Source organism: Oncorhynchus tshawytscha, linkage group LG03 (assembly GCF_018296145.1).
Source record: "Oncorhynchus tshawytscha isolate Ot180627B linkage group LG03, Otsh_v2.0, whole genome shotgun sequence".
NCBI lineage: Eukaryota > Metazoa > Chordata > Actinopteri > Salmoniformes > Salmonidae > Oncorhynchus > Oncorhynchus tshawytscha.
In genome coordinates this window covers 68,553,805-68,581,162 of record NC_056431.1, presented here as the reverse complement: position 1 = coordinate 68,581,162, position 27,358 = coordinate 68,553,805, and the positions used below count along the sequence as shown (strand labels likewise).

Sequence of the window (27,358 nt, the reverse complement as noted above, 5' to 3'; positions counted from 1 at the left end):
TGAGTTCCACATATTTAATTCAAAGAGAAACTTAAACAAAACAAAATATATCAATAAACGAACAACTAAATGTGACTTCGTGGTGCACATGCACAAACACAAAACAATATCCCACAAACACAGGTGGGAAAAATAGCTACTTAAATATGATCCCCAATTAGAGACAACAATTACCAGCTGCCTCCAATTGGGAATCATACAAAACACCAACATAGAAAATATAAACTAGAAAACAACATAGAAATTATAAATTAGAATACCCCCTAGTCACGCCCTGACCTACTACACCATAGAGAAACAAGGGCTCTCTATGGTCAGGGCATGACATTGATTTGGAAAGACACACACCTGTCTATATAAGGTCCCACAGTTGACAGTGCATGTCAGAGCAAAATCCAAGCCATGAGGTCGAAGGAATTGTCCGTAGAGATCCGAGACATGATTGTGTCGAGGTAGAGATCTGGGGAAGGCTACCAAAACATTTCTGCAGCATTGAAGGTCTTCAGAACACAGTGGCCGCCATAATTCTTAAATGGAAGAAGTTTGGAACCACTAAGACGCTTCCTAGAGCTGGCTGCCTGGCCAAACTGAGCAATTGGGGGAGAAGGGCCTTGGTCAGGGGGGTGACAGAGAACCTGATGGTCACTCTGACAGAATCGAGAGTTTCTCTGTGGAGATGGGAGAACCTTCCAGAAAGACAACCATATCTGCAGCACTCCATCAATTAGGCCTTTGTGGTAGTGGCCAGATGGAAGCAACTACTCAGTAAAAGGCACATGACAGCCCACTTTGAGTTTGCCAAAAGACATCTAAAGACTCTCAGACCGTGAGAAACAAGATTCTCTGGTCTGATTAAACCAAGATTGAATGACCTGAATGCCAAGCGCCACGTCTGGAGGAAACCTGTCACCATCCCTACGGTGAAGCACGGTCATGGCGGCATCATGCTATTAGGATGTTTTTCAGCGGCTTGGACTAGGAGACCAGTCAGGATCAATGGAAAGATGACTGGAGCAAAGAACGGAGATACTTGATGAAAAACTGCTCTCAGGACCTCAGACTGGGGCAAGGGTTCGCCTTCCAACAGGACAACGACCCTAAGGACACAGCCAAGACAACGCAGGAGTGGCTTCGGGACAAGTGACTGAATGTCCTTAAGTTGCCCAGCCAGAGCCTGGATTTGGACCCGAACGAACATCTCTGGAGAGGCCTGAAAATAGCTGTTCAGCAACGCTCTCCGTCCAACCTGACAGAGCTTGAGAGGATCTGCAGAGAAGAATGGGAGAAACTCCCCAAATACAGGTGTGCTAAGCTTGCAGCATCATACCCAAGAAGACTCAAGGCTGTAATTGCTGCCAACAGTGCATCAACAAAGTACTAAGTAAAGGGTCTGAATACTTATGTAGATGTAATATTTCAGTAAAAATAATATAATTATACATTTGCACAAATTTCAAAAAAACTATTTTTGCTTTGTCATTATGAGGTATTGTGTGTAGACTGATGGGGGGGAAATATAATCAATTTTAGAATAAGGCTGTAATGTAACAAAATGTGTAAAAAGTGAAGGGGTCTGAATACTTTCCGAATGCACTGTAACTATAACTCTGGAGTTGAAAAGATCACTGTAGGAAATAAAATGGCTTTAGTCATAGATAGGTTAAATTTTTTATCTGTTGAAATAATCGAACCACGGATCGTTCATTAAGTGTTATTCTGCAAATATAAATGTACTAGATATGAAGGTTATATAAACACACAACCTCTCTCTGTGTAGAAGTGATATTCAGAAAACACTTAATCACATTCTGCTTTGCTTAAGATCTATTCAATGTTTTGACTTCATAGCTAGTTCCTTTTCTTTTTTATGTTCATTGCAATAGACCCAGTGGTAAAGCTGGATCACCTTCCACAGAGAACACCACCACCAGACAGTAATGGCTCCTTTAAAAAAGCAGCCACCATGAACTAAAGCAGTTGGTCCCAACCAGACCAGGGGTACTAGGACCAGCGTAAGACCCTTACCAGTATAGACAGGGGAAAGAAAATATATTTTATAATGACGCATGGAACAGAGAAGCTCCTTGAATGGGTGTGGACAATTACTCAACTGTGCATAGGTTTATGAATGAGCCACTGTGCATGCGGTGAATGATTCTGTGATCGACATTCTCTGCGTGATTAACACCTAAGGTTAAAGTTCATCATACACTATCGCGATTTGTTTTTTAAATAGAGCAGTTGTAACTTTTGGGTGGGAATATTGTACATGTATAATATAATTCTAAGATATGTATGTACGCAAATAAATGCAAAAAATGCCACGTCTTCACTTACAAAATCAGATGTTGAATATGTGCTATCGCGGCAGGCTGCTCAATCAAGGTCAGGAATACTCGATCACCCTGGACAGCTATCGGCCAAGTAGGGGAATAAACTCTGAATTTCGCACAATTCTATCCGGATAAGTTAAACATTAGGAAGATATTATATTTCTTCCTAACTTGTTTTGATTATAAGGTTGTTATGTTTTAGAAAACTATGCGGAAGTAATGGTAATGAAAGATAGCAGGTCTCGCTCATCAAGAAATTGCTAATGTTGTGTGTGACCAGGCAGATAGCTAGCTAGCTAGCTAATATTCAGTGGTTGTACAGAAATCTACTGTGTGTATTAAGTACATTTTGAATTGAAAGCTGGCGAGGGTTTGCGGCACTGATAATGAAAGTCGTACTACGACCCAGAGAGTAGAATAGCCACAAGTGGCCGTGAGTTTAACGTAGCATACTAAGCTAAATAGCTAACAATTAGCTGTGCTTTTACAGGACAGGAGGTAGCCACGTATGAACCTCTGTCCAGTCGTAGGTGCCTAATTCCTGCTTGTAATATACTAGCTAAAAAGTGTTCCTTTAGCAGGATATATATTAGATATTCAAAACAAGTCTTAATCTAGAAGGAGCGCGCGTTTTGGTCCATAGTTCTGAAATGTTATAAACCGGAGCCTCGCGTGCTTCCGGGTTCGATGTTGCATTGAGCAGATGATGAAGCGGATCATCTGGGTGATCTCAGGACTAAACAGAAGGATGATGAAGCTACTGGTCGCCCTCGCTTTGATCGCCTACATTGCCTGTGAGTACAGTATGTCTGCAATACTATTGTATCGGCCTACTGTGTTGCAGTTGCCCAGCTCAATCAATACCTCTTGTGTCTGGTTCTCAGTCTCTCGAATCCAACAACAGGCTTTAATGGCAAGACTAACTTGTGTTTACATTGCCAAAATGGCCTGAACAGTAGGCGGTAGTGTCCCACTTCTACAATAATCAGGATGACAATAATGCTGGTGATGCTAGTTTTGATGATGGTGGTGGTGACTAGTTATGGTGGTAATGACGATGAAGAAAATTCAGGTCTAACGGTCTGAATATTTTCTTCATGAGTGTCTATGCAATGGAGTATGTGTGCAGTGAGTAGGCTAATATGAGTCTCATCTCAAGTCTCTACTGCTGGAAGGTCAATGGGCAGGGTCAGAGCGCTCTCACATGAATAACAATATAGGTCTAATCAATAGAAGGCTATAGGCCTGGTTATTTCCCCTTCATAGCTCTATGACTGGGAGGGTTGTTTGAGGGTGTGAGCAGAGCACACTAGTCCATTCAGTGCTAGAACTGCCAGGGACCTAAAGATGCGATATTATCACTATACTTAGGTCCCCGATATGTATTGACATTCTCACAATTCCTTAAACAGGTTAACATCCACAGAAATTAAACTCTACGTTTAAAATCACCATTGGCCTCATAGCGAAATTCCTGAGCGGTTTCCTTCATCCCCGGCAACTGAGTTGGGAAGGACGCCTGTATCTTTATAGTGACTGGGTGTATTGAGACACCATCCAAAGTGGAATTAATAACTTCACCATGCTTAAAGGGATATTCAATGTCTGCTTTTTTATTTTTACTCACCTACCAATATGTTCTTTGTGAGGCATTGGAAAACCTCCCTGGTCTTTGTTGTTGAATCTGTTTGAAATTCACTGCTTGACTGGGGGACCTTACCATTGACTGAGGGACCATCTGTATGTATGGGGTACAGAGTTGAGGTTGTCATTCAAAAATCAAGTTAAACACTATTATTGCACACAGAGTGAGTCCATGGAACTTATGTGACTTGTTAGGCAAATGTTTACTTCTGAACTTATTTAGGCTTGCCATAACAAAGGGTTTGAATTCTTATCGACTCAAGATATTTCAGCTTTAAATATTTAATTTAATTTGTTACAATTTCAAAAAAAAATCCACTTTGACATTGTAGGGTAGTGTGTATAAACCGGTGACAAAACAATCTTAATTTAATCAATTTAAAAATGAGTCTGTAACACAACAAAATGTGGAACAAGTCAAGGGGTGTGAATACTTTCTGAAGGCTCTGTATATGTACAGTTGAAGTCGGAAGTTAACATTTTTAATTTTTTAAAATTTCACCATTATTTAACCAGGTAGGCTAGTTGAGAACAAGTTCTCATTTGCAACTGCGACCTGGCCAAGATAAAGCATAGCAGTGTGAACAGACAACAACACAGAGTTACACATGGAATAAACAATAAACAAGTCAATAACATAGTAGAAAAAAAGAATCTATATACATTGTGTGCAAAAGGCATGAGGAGGTAGGCAATAAATAGGCCATAGGAGTGAATAATTACAATTTAGCAGATTAACACTGGAGTGATAAATGATCAGATGAACATGTGCAGGTATAGATACTGGTGTGCAAAACAGCAGAAAAGTAAATAAAATAAAAACAATATGGGGATGAGGTAGGTAAATTGGGTGGGCTATATACGGATGGACTATGTACAGCTGCAGCAATCGGTTAGCTGCTCAGATAGAAGATGTTTAAAGTTGGTGAGGGAGATAAAAGTCTCCAACTTCAGAGATTTTTGCAATTTGTTCCAGTCGCAGGCAGCAGAGAACTGGAAGGAAAGGCGGCCAGATGAGGTTTTGGCTTTAGGGATGATCAGTGAGATACATCTGCTGGAGCACGTGCTACGGGTGGGTGTTGCCATCGTGACCAGTGAACTGAGATAAGGCAGAGCTTTACCTAGCATAGACTTGTGGATGACCTGGAGCCAGTGGGTCTGGCGACGAACATGTAGCGAGGGCCAGCTGACTAGAGCATACAGGTCGCCGTGGTGGGTGGTACATACACCTTAGCCAAATACATTTAAACTCAGTTTTTCACAATTCCTGATATTTAATCCAAATAAAAATTCCCTGTTTTAGGTCAGTTAGGATCACCACTTCATTTTAAGAATAGTAGAGAGAAGTATTTCTTTCAGCTTTTATTTCTTTCATCACATTCCCAGTGGGTCAGAAGTTCACATACAAATCGAATCAAGGTTTATTTGTCACGTGCGCCGAATACAACAGGTGTAGTGAAATGCTTACTTACAGTGAAATGCTTACTTACAGGCTTTAACCAATAGTACAAAAAAGGTATTAGATGAACAATAGGTAAGTACAGAAATAAAACAACAGTAAAAAGACAGGCTATATACAGTAGCAAGGCTATAAAACTATCGAGGCTACATACAGACACCGGTTAGTCAGGCTGATTGAGGTAGTATGTACATGTAGATATGGTTAAAGTGACTATGCATATATGATGAACAGAGTAGCAGTAGTGTAAAAGAGGGGTTGATGGGTGGCGGGACACAATGCAGATAGCCCGGTTAGACATTTTGTGGGAGCACTGGTTGGTCGGCCCAATTGAGGTAGTATGTACATGAATGTATAGTTAAAGTGACTATGCATATATGATAAACAGAGAGTAGCAGCAGCGTAAAACGTTCTGAGAAGCATTTTTGTCCTAGACTTGGCACTCCGGTACCGCTTGCCATGCAGTAGTAGAGAGAACAGTCTATGACTGGGGTGGCTGGTGTCTTTGACAATTTTTAGGGCCTTCCTCAGACACTGCCTGGTGTAGAGGTCCTGGATGGCAGGAGGCTTAGCCCCTGTAATGTACTGGGCCGTACTCACTACCCTCTGTAGTGTCTTCGGCTGGCAAGCTACCCCTTTTTCTCTAAACATAACGATGGTCATTATGGCCGAACAGTTCTATTTTTGTTTCATCAGACCAGAGGACATTTCTCCAAAAAGTAGGATTTTTGTCCCCATGTGCAGTTGCAAACCGTAGTCTGGCTTTTTTTGTGGTGGTTTTGGAGTAGTGGCTTCTTCCTTGCTGAGCGGCCTTTCAGGTTATGTTGATATAGGACTTGTTTTACTGTGGATATAGATACTTTTGTACCGGTTTCCTCCAGCATCTTCACAAGGACCTTTGCTGTTGTTCTGGGATTGATTTGCACTTTTCGCACCAAAATACATTCATCTCTAGGAGACCGAACACGTCTCCTTCCTGAGCGGTATGACGACTGGGTGGTCCCATGGTGTTTATACTTGCGTACTATTGTTTGTACAGATGAACGTGGTACCTTCAGGCGTTTGGAAATTGCTCCCAAGAATGAACCAGACATTTTGGAGGTCTACAAATTTTTTTCTCAGTTGTTGGCTGATTTCTTTTGATTTTCCCATGATGTCAAGCAAAGCCTTGAAATACATCCACAGGTACACCTCCAATTGACTCAGGCTGATTGACATCATTTATCAGAAGCTTCTAAAGCCATGACATCATTTTCTGGAATTTTCCAAGCTGTTTAAAGGCACAGTCAACTTAGTGTATGTAAACTTCTGACCCACTGGAATTGTGATAGATTATTTCACTTATAATTCACTATCTGTAAGCAATTGTTGGAAAAATGACTTGTGTCATGCACAAAGTAGATGTCCTAACAGACTTGTCAAAACTATAGTTTGTTATCAAGAAATGTGTGGAGTGGTTGAAAAACGAGTTTTAATGACTCCAACCTAAGTTTATGTAAATTTCCGACTTCAACTGTACATATGTACCTCATGTACCTCGTACCCCGGCACATGGACTCGGTACTGGTACGCTGTCTATATAGCCAAGTTGTCATTACTCATTGTGTATTTATTATTACATGTTATTACTTGTCTATTATATCTCTATTTTCGCTCTCTCTGGTTTGTTGGAAAGGGCCCCCGTAAGTAAGAATTTTGCTGTTAGTCTTCACCCGTAGTTTACGGTGGACTTGACTAATGACATTTGATTTGATTCTATATGTATTGCGATTTGATACTGCTTGCAATTTGACGTTCCAAACATATTGCTCACTATATGTCTGCTGCAGAGAGACCAAAGAGAGCACGAGAAAATGATTTTTGATCAGTCATAGAAATGACATCACTTCTAACTGTAGGAGAACGACTTAATGGTGACTTGCTATTAAGTTTTAGTTTGGGTCCTACTTTACTGTCCTTACTTAACAAGCCTTTGTCTGAGAATTCTTACTTCTGTTGTGTACTTGTTGTCATCATGCCAATCCTTTCAAGATAATTTAGAAGAGATTTTATTGATACTTTTTCCAGAAGTGCCCCAAATCTGTCAATTCTCTTACCTGTTGCTGCCCTCCTACACTCCACTCCTCCTATTGATTTTCTATAGAGTAGACAAAGATCGACACTGACTCGGTCCTCTGCTCCATTCTCTACAAAATGTCAGATGCCAGTCACAGGGCTCTGGAGCAGAGCAGAGACATCCAGGATTGACGAGACACAACCAGGCTGGCTGCTGTCCCCTGGCCAGCTGTTCACCAGGGTGTCTATCTGGACAGGGAAGACGGGGATGTAAAACTAGTTATAGTTTTTCACATATTTTTAGAGATTTGTTTAGGAGTTAGCCTTGGAAGCGTAGGGATTCATATTTTGCCTAAAGTAAAACGTGTGGCAGTATCTGGGTGTTAATTAGGCTTGTTGTTGTTACACTTGTTTTGTTTTTGCCTCTAGGCCTAATGCACTGCTTTGTTCTCCACAGCTCATGTAAAAAAACAACACCTCTGAATTAAGAGAACATTGGAACCCGTCTCATTATAATCACATACCCTGGCCTTTTAAATGGATCAAATTGAAAAAACACACAGTCACATTCACAGAAGAAGATTCATTCAATTATTTTCTTTGAACATTTATTTTCCAATTAGCCACTGAGTGTGGCCTTTGTCAAGTTGCCAGGGTTTTGGAGGGAGAGTAAAGTCCCAGCTGCTCTTAGGACTAGGGCTGGGCAATCCCTTACAAAAAAAGATTGCCATTTTGAAACTGCAGTAAAAGTGCAGTAACTGCAGTTGAGTCGACTGGTATTTTGGATGCAGTAATTTTGCAGTATAACTGCAGTTATACTGCACTCTAACTGCAGTTACACTGCAAAAATTACTGCAGTAATAATGTTATTTTGGACCCAGTATTTGCTGCATACTGCAGTTACACTGCACTCTTACTGCAAACTTTTTTCGTAAGGGTCATTAGGTTAACTTGGCGCAATGAACCAATTGCCCGTATCACAAGAATTAGGTTTGTGTTTTTATGATTGTTTAATTATTTTTGTTCTCATCTACTTCTGTGCTGTGCGAACTGTGCACCTTCCCACTCATACACCGATACCAAACTCCTCCCCCTGACACACAACAACATTGACGAAAGTTCTCTCACAACAAGCAGTTTCAACTTGCTATTTGAGGTTTGGTCCAACAGAATCGGTGATATGGACACCGAAACACATTAAGACATTATTTTACTGTAATAGAGGAGAAGTTAACTTGTCTAACAATACCCTTTTTATGTATCAACTCCTAAAACTTAGAACAGGGCTGATCCTACTAAAGCGAGAGTGTCAATAACCATGATTGTGGAAAATGAAGGCTCAGTTTCTGTCGCGCACGGTTTTTGCTGTACCACGTACTAGAGGTCTGCACTACAATGTACTTACCGCTAGCAGCATTTTAGCCACAGACTTATGTGCTAGCTGTCTAGTCTGTGTTATATAAATGTGCAATGAGCATAAAAATACGCTTCCATATGAGGAATTGGCAATTTGTTTTCGTTCTGAGAATTAAGCATCTTCTTATCCAGGTAGGTCACTTAATTTCAACATCTATACCAAGTGAACAGGCCGTGTTGTTCGAACAGTTGAAGATGGACAGGAGAGTGTATTCATAAGTTAGACTGTTCTACCTTGTTAGCAAGCAAATAGATTCCAAAAAATGAAATTAAGAAATATCAGAACAAGCAATGTCAGAGACTGGAATATAAATATATATACACATGTATATAAAACACTTACTGTACAAAACATTAGGAACACCTAATAGGTGTTGGTATGACCTTAATAATTCCATATCATAGTCTACAGGGAGGAGGGGGTACTGTCTCGTCGTTGTTGGTAATCAAGCCTTACTACTGTTGTGTCTGCAAATATGATGATTGAGTTTGAGTCGTACATGCCACGCAGTCATGGGTGAACAGGGAGTACAGGAGGGGGCTGAGCACGCACCCTTCTGGGGCCCTAGTGTTGAGGATCAGCGAAGTGGAGATGTTGTTTCCTACCTTCACCGCCTCGGTGCGGCCTGTCGGGAAGTCCAGGAGCCAATTGCACAGGGGGGGGGGTTTGAGACCCAGGGCTTCAAGCTTAATGATGAGCTTGGAGGCTACTATGGTGTTGAATGCTGAGCTGTAGTTGATGAACAGCATTCTGCATAGGTATTCCTCTTGTCCAGATGGGAGAGGGCAGTGTGATGGCGATCACATAGTATATGGACCTATTGGGGCGGTAAGCAAATTGAAGTGGGTCTAGGGTGACAGGTAAGTTGGAGGTGATATGAACCTTGACTAGTCTCTCAAAGCACTTCATGATGACAGAAGTGAGTGCTGCAGGGCAATAGTCATTTAGTTCAGTTACCTTTTGCATTCTTGGATACAGGAACAATGGTGGCCATCTTGAAGCATGTGGGGACAACAGACTGGGATAGGGACAGATTGAATATGTCAGCCTTGCGAGGGTTAACACGTTTAAATGCCTTTCTCACGTCGGCCACGGAGAAGGAGAGCCCACAGTCCTTGGTAGTGGGCCGCGTCGGTGGCACTGTATTATCCTCAAAGCGGGCAAAGAAGGTGTTTAGTTTGTCTGGAAGCAAGATGTCGGTGTCCGTGATGTGGCTGGTTTTCCTTTTGTAGTTCGTGATTGTCTGAAGGCCCTGCCACATACGTCTCGTGTCTGAACCGTTGACTTGCGACTCCACTTTGTCTCTCTACTCACATTGTGCTTGCTTGATTGCCTTGCGGAGGGAATAACTACACTGTTTGTATTCGGCCATATTGCCAGTTGCCTTTCCATGGTTAAATGCGGTGGTACGCGCTTTCAGTTTTGCGCATCTATACACGGTTTCTGGTTAAGGTAGGTTTTAATAGTCAAAGTGGGTATAACATTTCCTATACACTTTCTTATGAACTCACTCACTGAATTAGTGTATACGTCAATATGATTCCCTGAGGCTATCCGGAACATATCCCAGTCTGCGTGATCAAAACAATCTTGAAGCGTGGATTCCGATTGGTCAGACCAGCATTGACTAGTCCTTAGCACGGGTGCTTCCTATTTGAGTTTCTGCCTTTAGGAGCGGAGGAGCAAAATAGAGCCGTGGTTAGATTTGCCAAAAGGAGAGCAGGGGAGGGCCTTGTATGCATCGCGGAAGATAGAGTAACAGTGGTACAGCATTTTGCCTGCGCGAGTGCTACAGATGATATGCTGATAGAATTTAGGTAGCCTTGTTCTCAAATTAGCTTTGTTCAAGTCCCCAGCTACAATAAATGCAGCCTCAGGATATATGGTTTCCAGTTTGCATAGACCAGTGAAGTTCCTTGAGGGCCGTTGTGGTATCGGCCTGAGGTGGGTTATACACAGCTGTGACAATAACGGACGAGAATTCTCTTGGGAGATAATACGGTCGGTATTTGATTGTGAGGAATTCTAGGTCAGGTGTCCAAAAGGACTTGAGTTCCTGTATGTTGTTACAATTACATCAAATCAAATCAAATTTTATTTGTCACATACACACGGTTAGCAGATGTTAGTGCGAGTGTAGCGAAATGCTTGTGCTTCTAGTTCTGACAATGCAGTAATAACCAACAAGTAATCTAGCTAACAATTCCAAAACTACTACCTTATAGACACAAGTGTAAGGGGATAAAGAATATGTACATAAAGATATATGAATGAGTGATGGTACAGAGCGGCATAGGCAAGATACAGTAGATGGTATTGAGTGCAGTATATATGGCATAGTTAAAGTGGCTAGTGATACATGTATTACATAAGGATGCAGTAGATGATATAGAGTACAGTACATACGTATACATATGAGATGAATAATGTAGGGTATGTAAACATTATATTAGGTAGCATTGTTTAAAGTGGCTAGTGATATATTTTACATCATTTCCCATCAATTCCCATTATTAAAGTGGCTGGAGTTGAGTCAGTGTGTTGGCAGCAGCCACTCAATGTTAGTGGTGGTTGTTTAACAGTCTGATGGCCTTGAGATAGAAGCAGTTTTTCAGTCTCTCGGTCCCAGCTTTGATGCACCTGTACTGACCTCGCCTTCTGGATGATAGCGGGGTGAACAGGCAGTGGCTCGGGTGGTTGTTGTCCTTGATGATCTTTATGGCCTTCCTGTGACATCGGGTGGTGTAGGTGTCCTCGAGTGCAGGTAGTTTGCCCCCGGTGATGCGTTGTGCATACCTCACTACCCTCTGGAGAGCCTTACGGTTGTGGGCAGAGCAGTTGCCGTACCAGGCGGTGATACAGCCCGACAGGATGCTCTCGATTGTGCATCTGTAGAAGTTTGTGAGTGCTTTTGGTGACAAGCCGAATTTCTTCAGCCTCCTGAGGTTGAAGAGGCGCTGCTGTGCCTTCTTCACGATGCTGTCTGTGTGGGTGGACCAATTCAGTTTGTTTGTGATGTGTACGCCGAGGAACTTAAAACTTACTACCCTCTCCACTACTGTTCCATCGATGTGGATAGGGGGTGTTCCCTCTGCTGTTTCCTGAAGTCCACAATCTCCTTAGTTTTGTTGACGTTGAGTGTGAGGTTATTTTCCTGACACCACACTCCGAGGGCCCCCTCACCTCCTCCCTGTAGGCCGTCTCGTCGTTGTTGGTAATCAAGCCTACCACTGTTGTGTCGTCCACAAACTTGATGATTGAGTTGGAGGCGTGCGTGGCCACGCAGTCGTGGGTGAACAGGGAGTACAGGAGAGGGCTCAGAACGCACCCTTGTGGAGTGTTGAGGATCAGCGGGGTGGAGATGTTGTTGCCTACCCTCACCACCTGGGGGTGGCCCGTCAGGAAGTCCAGTACCCAGTTGCACAGGGTGGGGTCGAGACCCAGGGTCTCGAGCTTGATGACGAGCTTGGAGGGCACTATGGTGTTAAATGCCGAGCTGTAGTCGATGAACAGCATTCTCACAGGTATTCCTCTTGTCCAGATGGGTTAGGGCAGTGTGCAGTGTGGTTGAGATTGCATCGTCTGTGGACCTATTTGGGCGGTAAGCAAATTGGAGTGGGTCTAGGGTGTCAGGTAGGGTGGAGGTGATATGGTTCTTGACTAGTCTCTCAAAGCACTTCATGATGACGGAAGTGAGTGCTACGGGGCGGTAGTCGTTTAGCTCAGTTACCTTAGCTTTCTTGCGAACAGGAACAATGGTGGCCCTCTTGAAGCATGTGGGAACAACAGACTGGGATAGGGATTGATTGAATATGTCCGTAAACACACCAGCCAGCTGGTCTGCGCATGCTCTGAGGGCCCGGCTGGGGATGCCGTCTGGGCCTGCAGCCTTGCGAGGGTTGACACTTTTAAATGTTTTCCTCACGTCGGCTGCAGTGAAGGAGAGTCCGCATGTTTTAGTTGCGGGCAGTGTCAGTGGCACTGTCTTGTCCTTAAAGCGGGCAAAAAAGTTATTTAGTCTGCCTGGGAGCAAGACATCCTGGTCCGTGACGGTGCTGGTTTTCTTTTTGTAATCCGTGATTGACTGTAGACCCTGCCAAATACCTCTTGTGTCTGAGCCGTTGAATTGAGATTCTACTTTGTCTCTATACTGACGCTTAGCTTGTTTGATTGCCTTGCGGAGGGAATAGTTACACTGTATGTATTCGGTCATGTTTCCAGTCACCTTGCCCTGATTAAAAGCAGTGGTTCGCGCTTTCAGTTTCACGCGAATGCTGCCATCAATCCACGGTTTCTGGTTTGGGAATGTTTTAATCGTTGCTATGGGAACGACATCTTCAACGCACGTTCTGAACTCGTTCACCGAATCAGCGTATTCGTCAATGTTGTTGTCTGACGCAATACGGAACATATCCCAGTCCACGTGATGGAAGCAGTCTTGGAGTGTGGAATCAGATTGGTCGGACCAGCGTTGAACAGACCTCAGCGCGGGAGCTTCTTGTTTTAGTTTCTGTCTGTAGGCAGGGATCAACAAAATGGAGTCATGGTCAGCTTTTCCGAAAGGAGGGCGGGGCAGGGCCTTATATGCGTCGCGGAAGTTGGAATAGCAATGATCCAAGGTTTTTCCAGCCCTGGTTGCGCAATCGATATGCTGATAAAATTTAGGGAGTCTTGTTTTCAGATTAGCCTTGTTAAAATCCCCAGCTACAATGAATGCAGCCTCCGGATATATTGATTCCAGTTTGCAAAGAGTCAAATAAAGTTTGTTCAGAGCCATCGATGTTTCTGCTTGGGGGGAATATATACGCCTGTGATTATAATCGAAGAGAATTCCCTTGGTAGATAATGCGGTCTACATTTGATTGTGAGGAATTCTAAATCAGGTGAACAGAAGGACTTGAGTTCCTGTATGTTGTTGTGGCCACACCACGTCACGTTAACCATAAAGCATACGCCCCCGTCCCTCTTCTTACCAGAAAGATGTTTGTTTCTGTCGGCGCGATGCGTGGAGAAACCAGCTGGCTGCACCGTCTCCGATAGCGTCTCTCCAGTGAGCAATGTTTCCGTGAAGCAAAGAACGTTAGTCTCTGATGTCCCTCTGGAATGCTACCCATGCTCGGATTTCATCAACCTTGTTGTCAAGAGACTGGACATTGGCGAGGAGAATGCTAGGGAGTGGTGCGCGATGTGGCCGTCTCCGGAGTCTGACCAGAAGACCGCTTCGTATTTCCCCTTTTTCAAAGTCGTTTTTGGGGTCGCCGGCTGGGATCCATTCCGTTGTCCTGGGTGAAAGGCAGAACACAGGATCCGCTTCGCGAAAGTCATATTCTTGGTCGTACTGATGGTGAGTTGACGCTGCTCTTATGTTCAGTAGTTCTTCTCGACTGTATGTAATGAAACCTAAGATGACCTGGGGTACTAATGTAAGAAATAACACGTAAAAAAAACAAAAAACTGCATAGTTTCCTAGGAACGCGAAGCGAGGCGGCCATCTCTGTCGGCGCCGGAAGTATGAGTCATTAATCATAAAACACACACCCCCCGCTAGCACTTTCAGAATTACTCACTCCAACAGCCATCCACCCACCCAGTCAGCCAGTGTTCGTGTGAGACAGCTTCTTACTGCCCTTGGGAGTCTCATTCAACAACCCATCGCAAAGGATTTTTCCTCTTTCAATTAAAGACATTGTATGCTTCAATCAATATTTGGTTGCACTCGTTCTGGTTGAATGGGTTGTGAATGTGTGACATCGATCACAATTGAGGGTGTTCCTACACACACACACACCGCTAAGACTTAGGCTAGTCAACGGCTTTGCCCCAGGGTACAAAGTGTGGATTTTCCCTTGGATATCATCTCTCTTGCTCTCTCGCCCACACCTACCTCTCTATGTCTCTGCCTTTCCTTTTGAGGCTCTAGTCCATTAGTGTGGAGATCCTGAAGGCCAACTGCTGCTTGTACACTAAGTGGCTGGCTGTGACAACACATACAGCATAAGCTAGGATAGCCGCTGGCCATGGTAGAGACTAGAGATGGAGTTAGATCAAGTTCAGGGCCAGCCACTCTACTCCAAGTAGGCCAGATAGATAAGCCCCAGTTGGACGGCAGGTTGGTTGGCAGGAGACACACTTGCCCTGGGTTGTTTATGACTGGAGAGAGAGATGAATAGATGGGTATGAGAGATAAGTATAAGTGACAGTTATTGCTACAGTTTCCTTATTACATCTGGAGTTTGGCTATTTGTAACAGTAGGCTGTTGCTATGTCTCATGTTTCCCTGTTTCCTTCGCTCCGTCTCTCTCGCTCTCTCCTCTCTCTCCCTGCCTGCCTGCCTCAGGCATGCCCTGGCACCAAGAATGGACTAGACTGTGTCTCCTGGTTTTGCGAGGCAGAGAAGCACAAGAGAAGGCTAGAATCGGAGACAGGAGGAGAGTGAACTGCAGGCGAGCTGAATACAGAGTATCCCTGTTCATACGAACAAGGCTATCAAACTGTCACAGGCCACTAGCAGGTCATACTGTAGCAAGTGTGTGTGTGTGTGTGTGTGTGTGTGTGTGTGGTGTGTGTGTGTGCACACCTATATGATACACTCAGAAATACACAAACGAGAGAAAGAGAGTTGGGGGAGATTTCTCCTTTTTCCTAGACATATTGATTTATTTACAGAGGATTTTGACATCCACCATCTCAGATTTCTGTAGTTAGATAAGATTAGCGTTTCTGAAACAATATTTTGCTGAAATGTAATTTTATCACTGAGAAATTAAGCTAATTGATTGCACCCAAATTGGCCATTTTAATTAATTGGATTCATATAATCGTAAATAAATATAGTACCTAACATCTGATTTGGACCTTAATGATTCCTAATAATGAGGACATGAGGAGTCCAATTACAGTGGGTAACAGAACTATTTTCACCCCCCTCAGACTTTTTCACATTTTGTTTTGCGTTACAAAGTGGGATTCAATTAAATTTCATTGCGTTTTTTTTTCTCTATTTCTATATATTTCTTTTTTTTTTTACAAAATAATACAAATTAAATATAAAAAATATAGTCTTTGCATAAGTATTCACCCCCTTTGTTTAGACAAGCTTATTTTAGTTCTGGAGTAAAATTTGCCTGAACAAATCACATAATAAGTTCCATGGACTCAGTATGAAATAATGGGGGTTAACATGACTTTTTAATGACCGCTTCTTCCTCTTTCCCCCATATATACAACAGCTGTGTAATGTTCCTCAGTCAAGTAGTGGATTTCAAGCAGAGATTCGTCTACCAAGACCAGGGAGCTTTTCATAAGCCTCATAAAGAAGGGCAGTGATTGGTAGATGGGTAACAATAACAAGTCAAGACATTGAATATCTCTTTTAAGCATGGTAAAGTTAATAATGTTGCTGTGGAGGATGTATTAAACCACCCAGATACATCAAAGATAAAGTCGTCCTTCTGAACTGAGCTCAGGACTGGAAGGAAAATGCTCAGGGATGTCCATGATGATGATTGGTGATTTTAAAACGGCTACAGAGTTCAATGGCTGGGATGGGAGAAAACAGAATGGATCAACAACATTGTAGGGACTCCACAATAATGACCTAAATGACAGAGTGAAAAGAATGATAAAAATATGCTAAATCCTGTATGCAACAAGGCACTGAAGTAATACTGCAGGTGAAAAAAGCACGGCAAAGGAATACACTTTTTGCCCTAAATGCAAATTATTGTTATTTTTTTCCTTTTATCCCTTCGACTTGTATTTAACTAGGTAAGTCAGGAAAGGAAATGCAAACTAATCCTTGTGTTTGAGGCATGCTTGACATTGGCATAGAATGGGGAGTTGTTCAGGATAAAAAGAAACGGAATAGGGCTAAGCACAGGCAAAATCCTAGAGGAAAACCTGGTTCAGTCTGCTTTCCACCAGACACTGGGAAAGGAATTCGCCTTTCAACAGGACAGTAATTTACAACACAAGGCCACATCTACACTGGAGTTGCTTACCACCAAAGTTACAGATTTGACTTATATCTGCTTTAAAAATATATTGCAAGAATTGACAACTGCTGTCTAGCCATGATCCCCAACAGTTTAGAAACAAATAAGATCAGCCTTCCTGCAACATTATCTTGTTGAAATCTATTTTTGAACCCGGAGAAACTAAGCTAATTGATTGCACCTAAATTGGCCATTTTAAATGATAGGATTAATTTAATATTCAATAATTATAGTATCGAACATCCGTTTTGGACCAAACTTTTTTCTAACAATGAGTAAGACATGAGGAATCCAAATAAGTGGTCAAAACACCACAAACCCCATGCCAATACTACCCCATCAACAGATATATTAGTGTCAGCTCTATATGTTTGACAAGTAGCATGGAGCTGCAGCTCCAAGCATTGTTTCTTTATCCTATAGTGTATTCAGAGAATTTGGTGCTGGTTTGTATTCCCCTATTCAGAGAGAGAGAGAGAGTTGTAGACATCTATGTATAGTAATAGGAGAATGTGGACGTACGAAACCACTAAACCAGAACACTAAGCCTACACCATGTCATTGTGTGGAAGGTCATTTTGAAAAGCACCTTTTTAGTTAACGCTTTCTTCCCCTTTTCTCATCCTTCTTTGTAGCTGTCTGGGGAACCTACACCAATATGAGGTACAGTATGCCTTAATGACGATTTCCGTTCTTCATAAAACAAATGCATGGGTACCATGAACTTACTACACTGTCTGTCCCCTCTTTCATGCCATTCCTTTCCTATCCATTCTGTTGCAATCCATTTAACTTGTTTCCCTACCCACTTTACTCCCATTGGATAGACTCAAAACACACTCAACAACCCAGGACTGTAAGGGAGTTATACTATATATATATAAGTCTCAACAACCCAGGACTGTAAGGGAGTTATACTATATATATATAAGTCTCAACAACCCAGGACTGTAAGGGAGTTATACTATATATATATAAGTCTCAACAACCCAGGACTGTAAGGGAGTTATACTATATATATATAAGTCTCAACAACCCAGGACTGTAAGGGAGTTATACTATATATATATATAAGTCTCAACAACCCAGGACTGTAAGGAAGTTATACTATATATATATATATAAGTCTCAACAACCCAGGACTGTAAGGGAGTTAGTCTCAACAACCCAGGACTGTAAGGGAGTTATATATATATATATAAGTCTCAACAACCCAGGACTGTAAGGGAGTTATACTATATATATATAAGTCTCAACAACCCAGGACTGTAAGGGAGTTATACTAATATATATATATAAGTCTCAACAACCCAGGACTGTAAGGAAGTTATACTATATATATATAAGTCTCAACAACCCAGGACTGTAAGGGAGTTATACTAAGTCTCAACAATCTTTTTTTACGTTAGATGGACTACACCAAAAGCACTTTAAATGATTTTTATCCTGGATGCTGGTGTTCATGTTTTGATTCTTATAGCTTGTAATCGGGGTTGGATTTAGACTGTAAACAGAACATGAGTTGGCTTAGCTAGCCAATTAACCATGTTACATCACTGAGTTGGCTTAGCTAGCCGATTAACCATGTTACATCACTGAGTTGGCTTAGCTATCCAATTAACCATGTTACATCACTGAGTTGGCTTAGCTAGCCAATTAACTGTTACATCACTGAGTTGGCTTAGCTAGCCAATTAACCATGTTACATCACTGAGTTGGCTTAGCTAGCCAATTAACCATGTTACATCACTGAGTTGGCTTAGCTAGCCAATTAACCATGTTACATCACTGAGTTGGCTTAGCTAGCCAATTAACCATGTTACATCACTGAGTTGGCTTAGCTAGCCAATTAACCATGTTACATCACTGAGTTGGTTGTTGATGTGAGCAACCAGGTGAGCTACTGTTTGATATATAAATGGACAAAGGAGAGAGAAGAGCAACCATGTAGGACCAGCAGTGCAGATTATATAACTAGTGGTGTAGAAGGCACACGCGGGGATGCACTCTGGGTTTCCCTGTTTTCCTGTCTTCTTATGTTCTCTCTATCTCTGTCTCACTGTGGGTCTCTTGCTCTTTCTCTCAGTCTCGGTCTCCTTCTCCATGTGCGTTCATAGCCTTTGTGTGTGTGTTGTGTGTGTGTCTGATTCTTAGGTGTGTCTGTGGGTCGGTCCGAAGTCATGGATGGAAAGTTGCACTGTCATGCCGAGGGGAGTGTGATGTGGGTCTTTCACTGTGATTGTTTTGACATGGGCCTGTTGCAGTGATCATCTTACCGCCACCCTGGCAGTCAAGATTTGTGACCGCAGTCAAATTCCACGTGACCGTTGAGTCACGGTAATCTCCTCTTATGCACTCTGGACTTGTGTTGGTAGCACCCAACTTGCTAACGACCGTCAGGTCGCTAATGGCCTGGTACTCAGAGCTCTATTCTCCCTCTAACCACTCTGAAATCAATGGAAATACAATGGAAAATCACATGAAACACTTCATCAAAACAGTATAATGCTTTTAAAACCCTCACTGTGATGATCAATTTGAAGAGGTTGAAACATAGTTATTGTGGATGTTGTTTCAAAGCCTAACACAGCGAAATAGACAGCTCTTTCAAAAGTGATGACTAATTCAAACACCCATATGCATGTTAGAGCTTCTGCATAGGCTTATACACTGGGTGTACAAAAGGAATTGTCTGAAGAGCTCCGTTCTCCAGATCTGTACCTCGACACAATCCTGTATCGGAGCTCTACGGACAATTCCTTCAACCTCATGGCTAGGTTTTCGCTCTGACATGCACTGCCAACTGTGGGACCTTATATAGACAGGTGTGTGCCTTTCCAAATCATGTCCAATCAATTGAATTTAACACAGGTGGAATCCAATCAAGTTGTAGAAACATCTCAAGGATGATCAATGGATAAAAGATGCACCTGAGCTCAATTTGGAGTCTCATGGCAAAGGGTCTGAATACTTAGTGTCTTGCAAAAGTATTCACCCCGTGGCTTTTTTCCTATTTTGTTGCATTACAACCTGTAATTTAAGTGGATTTTTATTTTTATTTCATGGAATGGACATACACAAAATAGTCCAAACATTGAAATGTCTTGTAATGGCCTAGTCAAAGCCCAGACCTCAATCCAATTGAGAATCTGTGGTATGACTTAATGATTGCTGTACACCAGCGGAACCCATCCAACTTGAAGGAGCTGGAGCAGTTCTGCCTTGATGTGCCAAGCTTATAGAGACATACCCCAAGAGACTTGCAGCTGTAATTGCTGCAAAAGGTGGCTCTACAAACTATTGGCTTTGAGGTGTGTTGTCTCATTTCTTGTTTGTTTCACAATAAAACATATTTAGCGTGGTAGGCATGTCGTGTAAATCAAATGATACAAAATATACCAAAATCTATTTTAATTCCAGGTTGTAAGGCAACAAAATAGGAAAAACGCCAAGGGGGGTGAATACTTTCGCAAGCCATTGTATGTAAATAAGGTATCTTTTTATTTTGAGTACATCGCTTTTGTCATTATGGGGGTATAGTGTATCGATTGCTGATTATTTATGTGGCTGTAACATAATGTGGAAAAAAGGAGAGAAAGAGGGGGATTGGAGGGAGAGAAAGAGGGGGATGAGGGGTGGAGGGAGCAAATGATGCAATATAGGGAATGAGAGGAAGTGGAGGTGTAAAGGGGTGTGGACAGACAGACAACCAGACACAGACAGACGGGGGAGAGGAGGTGGAGGAGTGGGGGACAGATAGACATATGGAGGCAGCGTGGGTACCTAAAAGTGGGCTTCCTGTGGTGAGCTATTGACTCTGGGCTGAAGTGATTAGAGTTTAATTCGTGCCTCACTGTATGTCTATCTCTCTAGATCCATACAGGAACATGGAGAGATGAAGATTGAGGAAAGGATTGACGAGGTGAGTTCTCGCTTCCTCACTGTTTTTCCCATCATGCAATGTATGATCAATATGAATAATATGTCCCCAGCACAAAATCCTCCGTCCAACAGTGTACACACACACAGTGTACACACACACACACACACACACACACACAGTGCACACACACACAGTGTACACACACACACACTGACATGACTCTGTGTGTGAAGGCATTTTAATTCATACTCCCAGTCAGAGGCCTGACACCTGAGGTGTTCAAACATCTTTCCACTTTTCTCGTTGTGCTGCGAAGTTCAGTTTTTATCCTCTTTATCTGTCTCTTTGTTATATTTACCCTGAAGGCCCAAACACCCGCTGAGGTAGAGCTGTAAATGATGCCGATATAGACAGACTGACAGGCCCAATGGGAGGCATTACAAATGATGATTTAGAGCAGGAATGGATGTCTGGAGACTCCTCCTCCTGGCAGGCCACACTGTGCTTCTGTTCCAGCTCAGCACTAAACACACCTGATTCTAGTTGTCCTGGATACTGGACACTGTGTCACCCTGGGATGTGTTTAGCAATGTGTATGGTTTGTTACTACATGTGTTACTATAAGGTAGTGAATATGGATTGGCTATCACTGTGTGGGAGAGAGAGAATTATCAGTCTGTTACTGAATGGCATCTTTATCTCTGTCAATTTCCTCATTAGAATAGGGCTCTTTTGTATCTTACGGTTCAAAGTGGCTCTGAAGACTCATTTCTGGGTGTCTGCGCAGGCTTTTATCCAGGGTGACATTTCTCCCCAAACTCACTGATCTCTGATTAGACATCTCACGCCAATAGGCGGGGGGGGGGTGTTGTCTAGGAATGTAACAAGCAAAACTGTGTGTGTGTGCGCGCGTACAATGCAAGCTTAAGGGAATACAACAAACGAAATGATTGATGTGTCACTTAGTCTTGTCGTCGGGTGCGTTTTGTAAACCCGACAGGCAAAACAGTTCCACATGACATCACTCCTCAGCAGATGAGCATTACCTTTACACTGTGTGTGTCCTTACAGCAGGATAATACCATGGTAACACATTATCCCTGCAGGATCAGTCTAATCTGTCTTTATATTCTTCTCTCTATCTGTCTCTCTTTCTCACAGGCAGTTGCTCCCCTCAGAGAGAAGATCCGGGATCTGGAGCTGAGGTATGTCTGTTTCATCACACACCTGCAAGCAAACACACATACACACAAACGCAAGTAAACAAACACACACACACACATTAAATCAAATGTTATTGGTCACATACACTTATTTATCAGATGTTATTGTGGGTGTAGCGAAGTGCTTGAGTTCCTAGCTCCAACAGTGAAATAATATCTAACAATTCACAACAACACACATCTAAAAGTAAAAGAATGGAATAAAGAAATATATAAATATTAGGACGAGCAATGTCAGGACGGCATTGACTAGAATACAGAAGAATACAGTATATACATGCACACACACACACACACACACACACAGAGTTAATCTCCCAGCAGTGGAATGCTTATTCATACCTGGTCTGCTGTGCTGCAGATGCTCCATATCTTACACAGGCAATCTGCAGTTCAAACAATAATAATGCAGAGCACCCCGCCTCAGTTTTGGTAAACAGCTATTATAATATTTAATATATAGTAATACATAAATGGAGCTATGGGTGTCTCAGAGAGAGAGAGAGGGACTGTGTCTCAGAGAGAGAGAGAGGGACTGTGTCTCAGAGAGAGAGAGAGAGGGACTGTGTCTCAGAGAGAGAGAGAGAGGGACTGTGTCTCAGAGAGAGAGAGAGGGACTGTGTCTCAGAGAGAGAGAGAGGGACTGTGTCTCAGAGAGAGAGAGAGGGACTGTGTCTCAGAGAGAGAGAGAGGGACTGTGTCTCAGAGAGAGAGAGAGAGGGACTGTGTCTCAGAGAGAGAGAGAGAGGGACTGTGTCTCAGAGAGAGAGAGAGAGAGGGACTGCATCTCAGAGAGAGAGAGAGAGAGAGGGACTGCATCTCAGAGAGAGAGGGAGAGAGGGACTGTCTCAGAGAGAGAGAGAGGGGACTGTGTCTCAGAGAGAGAGAGAGAGAGAGGGACTGTGTCTCAGAGAGAGAGAGAGAGAGGGACTGTGTCTCAGAGAGAGAGAGAGAGAGAGAGGGACTGTGTCTCAGAGAGAGAGGGACTGTGTCTCAGAGAGAGAGGGACTGTGTGTCTCAGAGAGAGACAGTCTGAGAGGGTGTGTGTGTGTGTGTGTGTGTGTGTGTGTGTGTGTGTGTGTGTGTGTGTGTGTGTGTGTGTGTGTGTGTGTCTGAGACACTGGAGGTGGCAGAACGGAGTGGTTGGGGTGTAGGGTTTGAGCATAGCCTGAAGGTAGGGAGGGTCAGTTTCTCTTGCACTGTGGTCTTGTTGTGGATGTGAGCTTGAACTGGTAGCCAGTGGAGTGTGCAGAGTGACATGGGGTTACTTTGTAAGGTTGAACACCAGGCAGGTTGTCGCGTTCTGGATAAGTTGCAGAGGTTTGATGGCACAAGGTAGCTCAGGGAGCCCAGCCAACAGAGAGCTGCAATAGTTTAGACGGGAGTTGACCAAATCTGCGCCACTTCCTGTGTGAGGTAGGGTCCTACTCTGCGGCTGTTGTAGAGCATGAACCTGCAGAAGCAAGTCACAGCTTTGATGTTTGCAGAGAATGACAGGGTGTTGCATTTCGCTACACTCGCAATAACATCTGCTAACCATGCGTATGTGAACAATGACATTTGATTTGTTGTCCAGAGCCCAATGTTCTGTTTCTCTAGAGAGAAATCGGTTAATTCACGAGAGAAATCAAATCAAGAATGTAAGACAGTTGTAGTTTTCATTAAGCAAAATATTCAACCCAGCTCATTGCAGAAACGTGGTAATTAACTACAATGACCATAATCCATTGCGCCCGTTCTTTCAGGCTCGGACAGAGACTTTTACAACCACAACGTTAGGTTTGATGCACACAGCCTGCATGAGAGAGGAACGTGCACAACCCAACAATGAGAAGGAGGGATAGAGTTTTTAAAAATGTTTTTATTTTTTTTATTCCCCTTTTTAATTTTGTAATTTTTTAAAAACATGTTTTATTTTACCTTTATCTAACTAGGCAAGTCAGTTAAGAACAAATTCTTATTTTCAATGACCACAGATTTTGACCTTTTCAGCTCAGGGATTCGATCTTGCAACCTTCCGGTTACTAGTCCAACGCTCTAACCACGAGGCTATCTGCCTCCCAATTGTACATCCTGCAAGAGCGAAATGTGTCAGTCTAGCGATGTTTCTGCTGCAGAACATGTCATCTTTGCAAAACAATGGCCACCCAACTGATACAAATAATCATGATATAGTCTTGTTATGTCAAGTAAGCCTACTTTGCTGTTTGCATTTCATTTAGAAGGTTTATGGGGAATGTATTTCTGTCTACCCACAAGATGCCAGTTATCATTAGCATCGCTACCTGGCTAAATACGGACTGATACAAACGAGCGCACAAAACAGACAGACGGGCAATATTGCTGGAAATGAATTAGCAGATATTGTGTTAAGTTTGGTTTTTTATGCCAGTAGTGGCTAACCAGGGTTGGGATAATGTCAATGTGGCTTTGATTGGAAAGTAGCCAGGAGCTTTATGTGTATGACAGTTTGTGATGGAACACCATAGAAAAACGCATGTACTTTCTTTCAGATTAGATTGGCAAGCTACTCACAGTGGGGATATGAGTTACTCGGAGCTCGCGTTCTACCTGTTGGAGGCCCCTGATCTAGGAGGATGAGAACAAGAGGAGAGAGGGTCAGCTTTGGCAGTGCAGGTCTCCATGATCTAGGAGGATGAGAACAAGAGGAGAGAGGGTCAGCTTTGGCAGTGCAGGTCTCCATGATCTAGGAGGATGAGAACAAGAGGAGAGAGGGCCAGCTTGTGTAGAACCTCCATGACACAGAGGAGAGTAGTCTCAGTTGTGTGACCCGTCTCGAAGCCTGACTAGTTAGGGTCAAGAAGATCATTCTGAGAGAGTTGTTCAAAGACTGAATGGTCAACTATTTTAGAAAGAAAAAGAAAGGGATACCGGTCTGTTTGTGTGAATCTGCAAACTAAAGCCCTGTGAGAATAGTAGGTATTCTACCCTAAATCATTCTGGACGATAGTAGGTGTAAATGTTAATATTGGGGTAAGATCATGTTGGAGTTTGGTAACAGATAGCGGTGTTGATGTATCTTTCTGTCATTGGGGTGTGTGTGCCCCCCCAAGTCCCCTCTGCAGTGTAGTCTCTTGAGGCGGAGAGATCTGATTCCACTAACTAGGTTATCAGGTGTGAAGGACAAACTCAGACTCATTCATGAACGAGTGAATTAATGAATGCACACACACAGACAGACAGACACAGACACAGACACAAACACACTAGGTTTGGTCAGTATCCAGATTTTCATACCTTCATAATGACCTTGTGCCATACCGGGATATTCGGTAATACCGGCACTGAACACAAAATGCGCTATTTTCAACCACCAATGAGCCTTCAAGAATCTAAAAGTTAGCAATGCTAACAAGCACTTGTAAAATCCCACAGAGAATGCTAAATGCTAACAAGCACTTGTAAAATCCCATTGAGAACGCTAAATGCTAACAAGCACTTGTAAAATCCCACAGAGAACGCTAAATGCTAACAAGCACTTGTAAAATCCCATTGAGAACGCTAAATGCTAACAAGCACTTGTAAAATCCCACAGAGAACGCTAAATGCTAACAAGCACTTGTAAAATCCCATTGAGAACGCTAAATGCTAACAAGCACTTGTAAAATCCCACTGAGAACGCTAAATGCTAACAGTCTCTGGCCTAAAGTATTTGCAGGACAGGCATTCCAGGTCAAATTTATACAAGTAACTTAAAAAAAATGCTACTCACAGTTTGCTGCACGGACAAAACAAATATTAGACCGCAAGGCTCTTGATCCAGGAGGGGGTTCTCTGATGTTACCTTGACGCTTGAGTTTAGAACATGTGTCAAACTCATTCCACAGAGGGCTGAGTGTCTGCGGTCTTCTCTCCTCCTTGGACTTAAAAAAAAATAAAAATGAAACGAGGTCACTAGTTATTACGTAACTCCCCTCACCTGGTTGTCTGTCTTAATTGAAAGGAAAAAACTAAAATCCGCGGACACCAGGCTCTCCATAGAATGAGTCTGACACCCCTGTTTTAGAAGAAGCTAACCACTTAGCTAGATATCTAACTATTTACTAAATTAGCATACCAAATGCACAACTGCAGAACATTTATCACATTTTCATACAGTTAACTTAATAGTTATAAAATATCTAGCAGGCAAACATTAAGTTGTGAACTCTATACTGTAACTAGATCACATGCCGAGTGCTGCACAACAGTGAGTGACTAGCAAGGCTCCGGCCTCTCGTTGTTGTGTGCTTGTAAACAAACACTGTGACTGGAGACTACCAGTACGCTTCAGTATGAACAATGATGTGACAGGTGAAATGAAGAACGTTATCTCCTAATGTATTGCACAAGTTGACCGCAGGTATTTACTTAAAAGGTAGCTACAAATATTCACATTTATATATATATATATATATATATAAACAAAACTTCTAAGACAATGTACAGAACAAAAAGATAAATGCAACATGCAACAATTTCAAAGATTTTACTGAGTTACAGTTCATATAAGGAATAAATAAATTAGGCCCTCCTCTATGGATTTCACATGACTGGGAATACAGATATGCATCTGTTGGTCACAGATACCTTAATTAAAGGTAGGGAGGTGGATCAGAAACCCAGTTAGTATCTGATGTGACCACCTTTCACCTCATGCAGCGCAACACATCTCCTTCACATAGAGTTGATCAGGCTGTTGATTGTGCCTTGTGGAATGTTGTCCCACTTCTCTTCAATGGCTGTGTGCAGTAGCTGGATATTGGCGGGAACTGGAACATGCTTGTCGTATAAGTCGATCCAGAGCATCCCACACATGCTCAATGGGTGACTGGTGAGTGTGCAGGTCATAGAAGAACTGGGCCATTTTCAGCTTCCAGGAGTTGTGTTCAGATCCTTGCGACATGGGCCATGCATTATCATGCTGAAACATGAGCTGATGGTGGCAGATGAATGGCACAACATTGGGCCTCAGGATCTCGTCACGGTATCTCTACATTCAAATTGCCATCGATAAAATGCAATTGTGTTCATTGTTCGTAGCTTGTTCGTAGCTTAGCCTGCCCATACTATAAACCCACTGCCACCATGGGGCACTCTGTTCAGACGACGCCATACACGTGGCCTGCGGTTGTGAGGTGGGTTGGACATACAGCCAAATTTTCAAAAATTATGGTAGAGAAATGAACATTAAATTCTCTGGCAACAGCTCTGGTGGACATTTCTGCAGTCAGCATGCCAATTGCACACACTCTCAACTTGAGACCTCATGGCATTGTTGTGTGACAAAACGGCACATTTTAAAGTTGCCTTTTGTTGGCCCCAGCACAAGGTGCACCTGTGTAAACAA

General features: G+C 42.7%; 1 protein-coding gene across 2 annotated transcripts in view; it reads left to right on the top strand.

Moving 5' to 3' along the window:
* Window positions 1-2,314: 2,314 nt before the first annotated feature.
* uxs1 (UDP-glucuronate decarboxylase 1) overlaps window positions 2,315-27,358 on the top strand; it is a 113,130-nt gene continuing 88,086 nt past the window's right edge. The window contains exons 1-4 of one of the 2 annotated variants that reach the window (XR_006083133.1): window positions 2,315-3,127; window positions 17,538-17,565; window positions 20,776-20,824; window positions 21,947-21,990. Coding sequence is in view for 1 of the 2 variants with exons in the window: in XM_042319889.1 (XP_042175823.1) it covers window positions 3,037-3,127; window positions 17,538-17,565; window positions 20,776-20,824; window positions 21,947-21,990 (212 nt within the window). In the remaining variant the exon portion in view is untranslated. The remainder of the gene's footprint in view (window positions 3,128-17,537; window positions 17,566-20,775; window positions 20,825-21,946; window positions 21,991-27,358) is intronic. The other variant, XM_042319889.1, reaches the window with a different exon arrangement.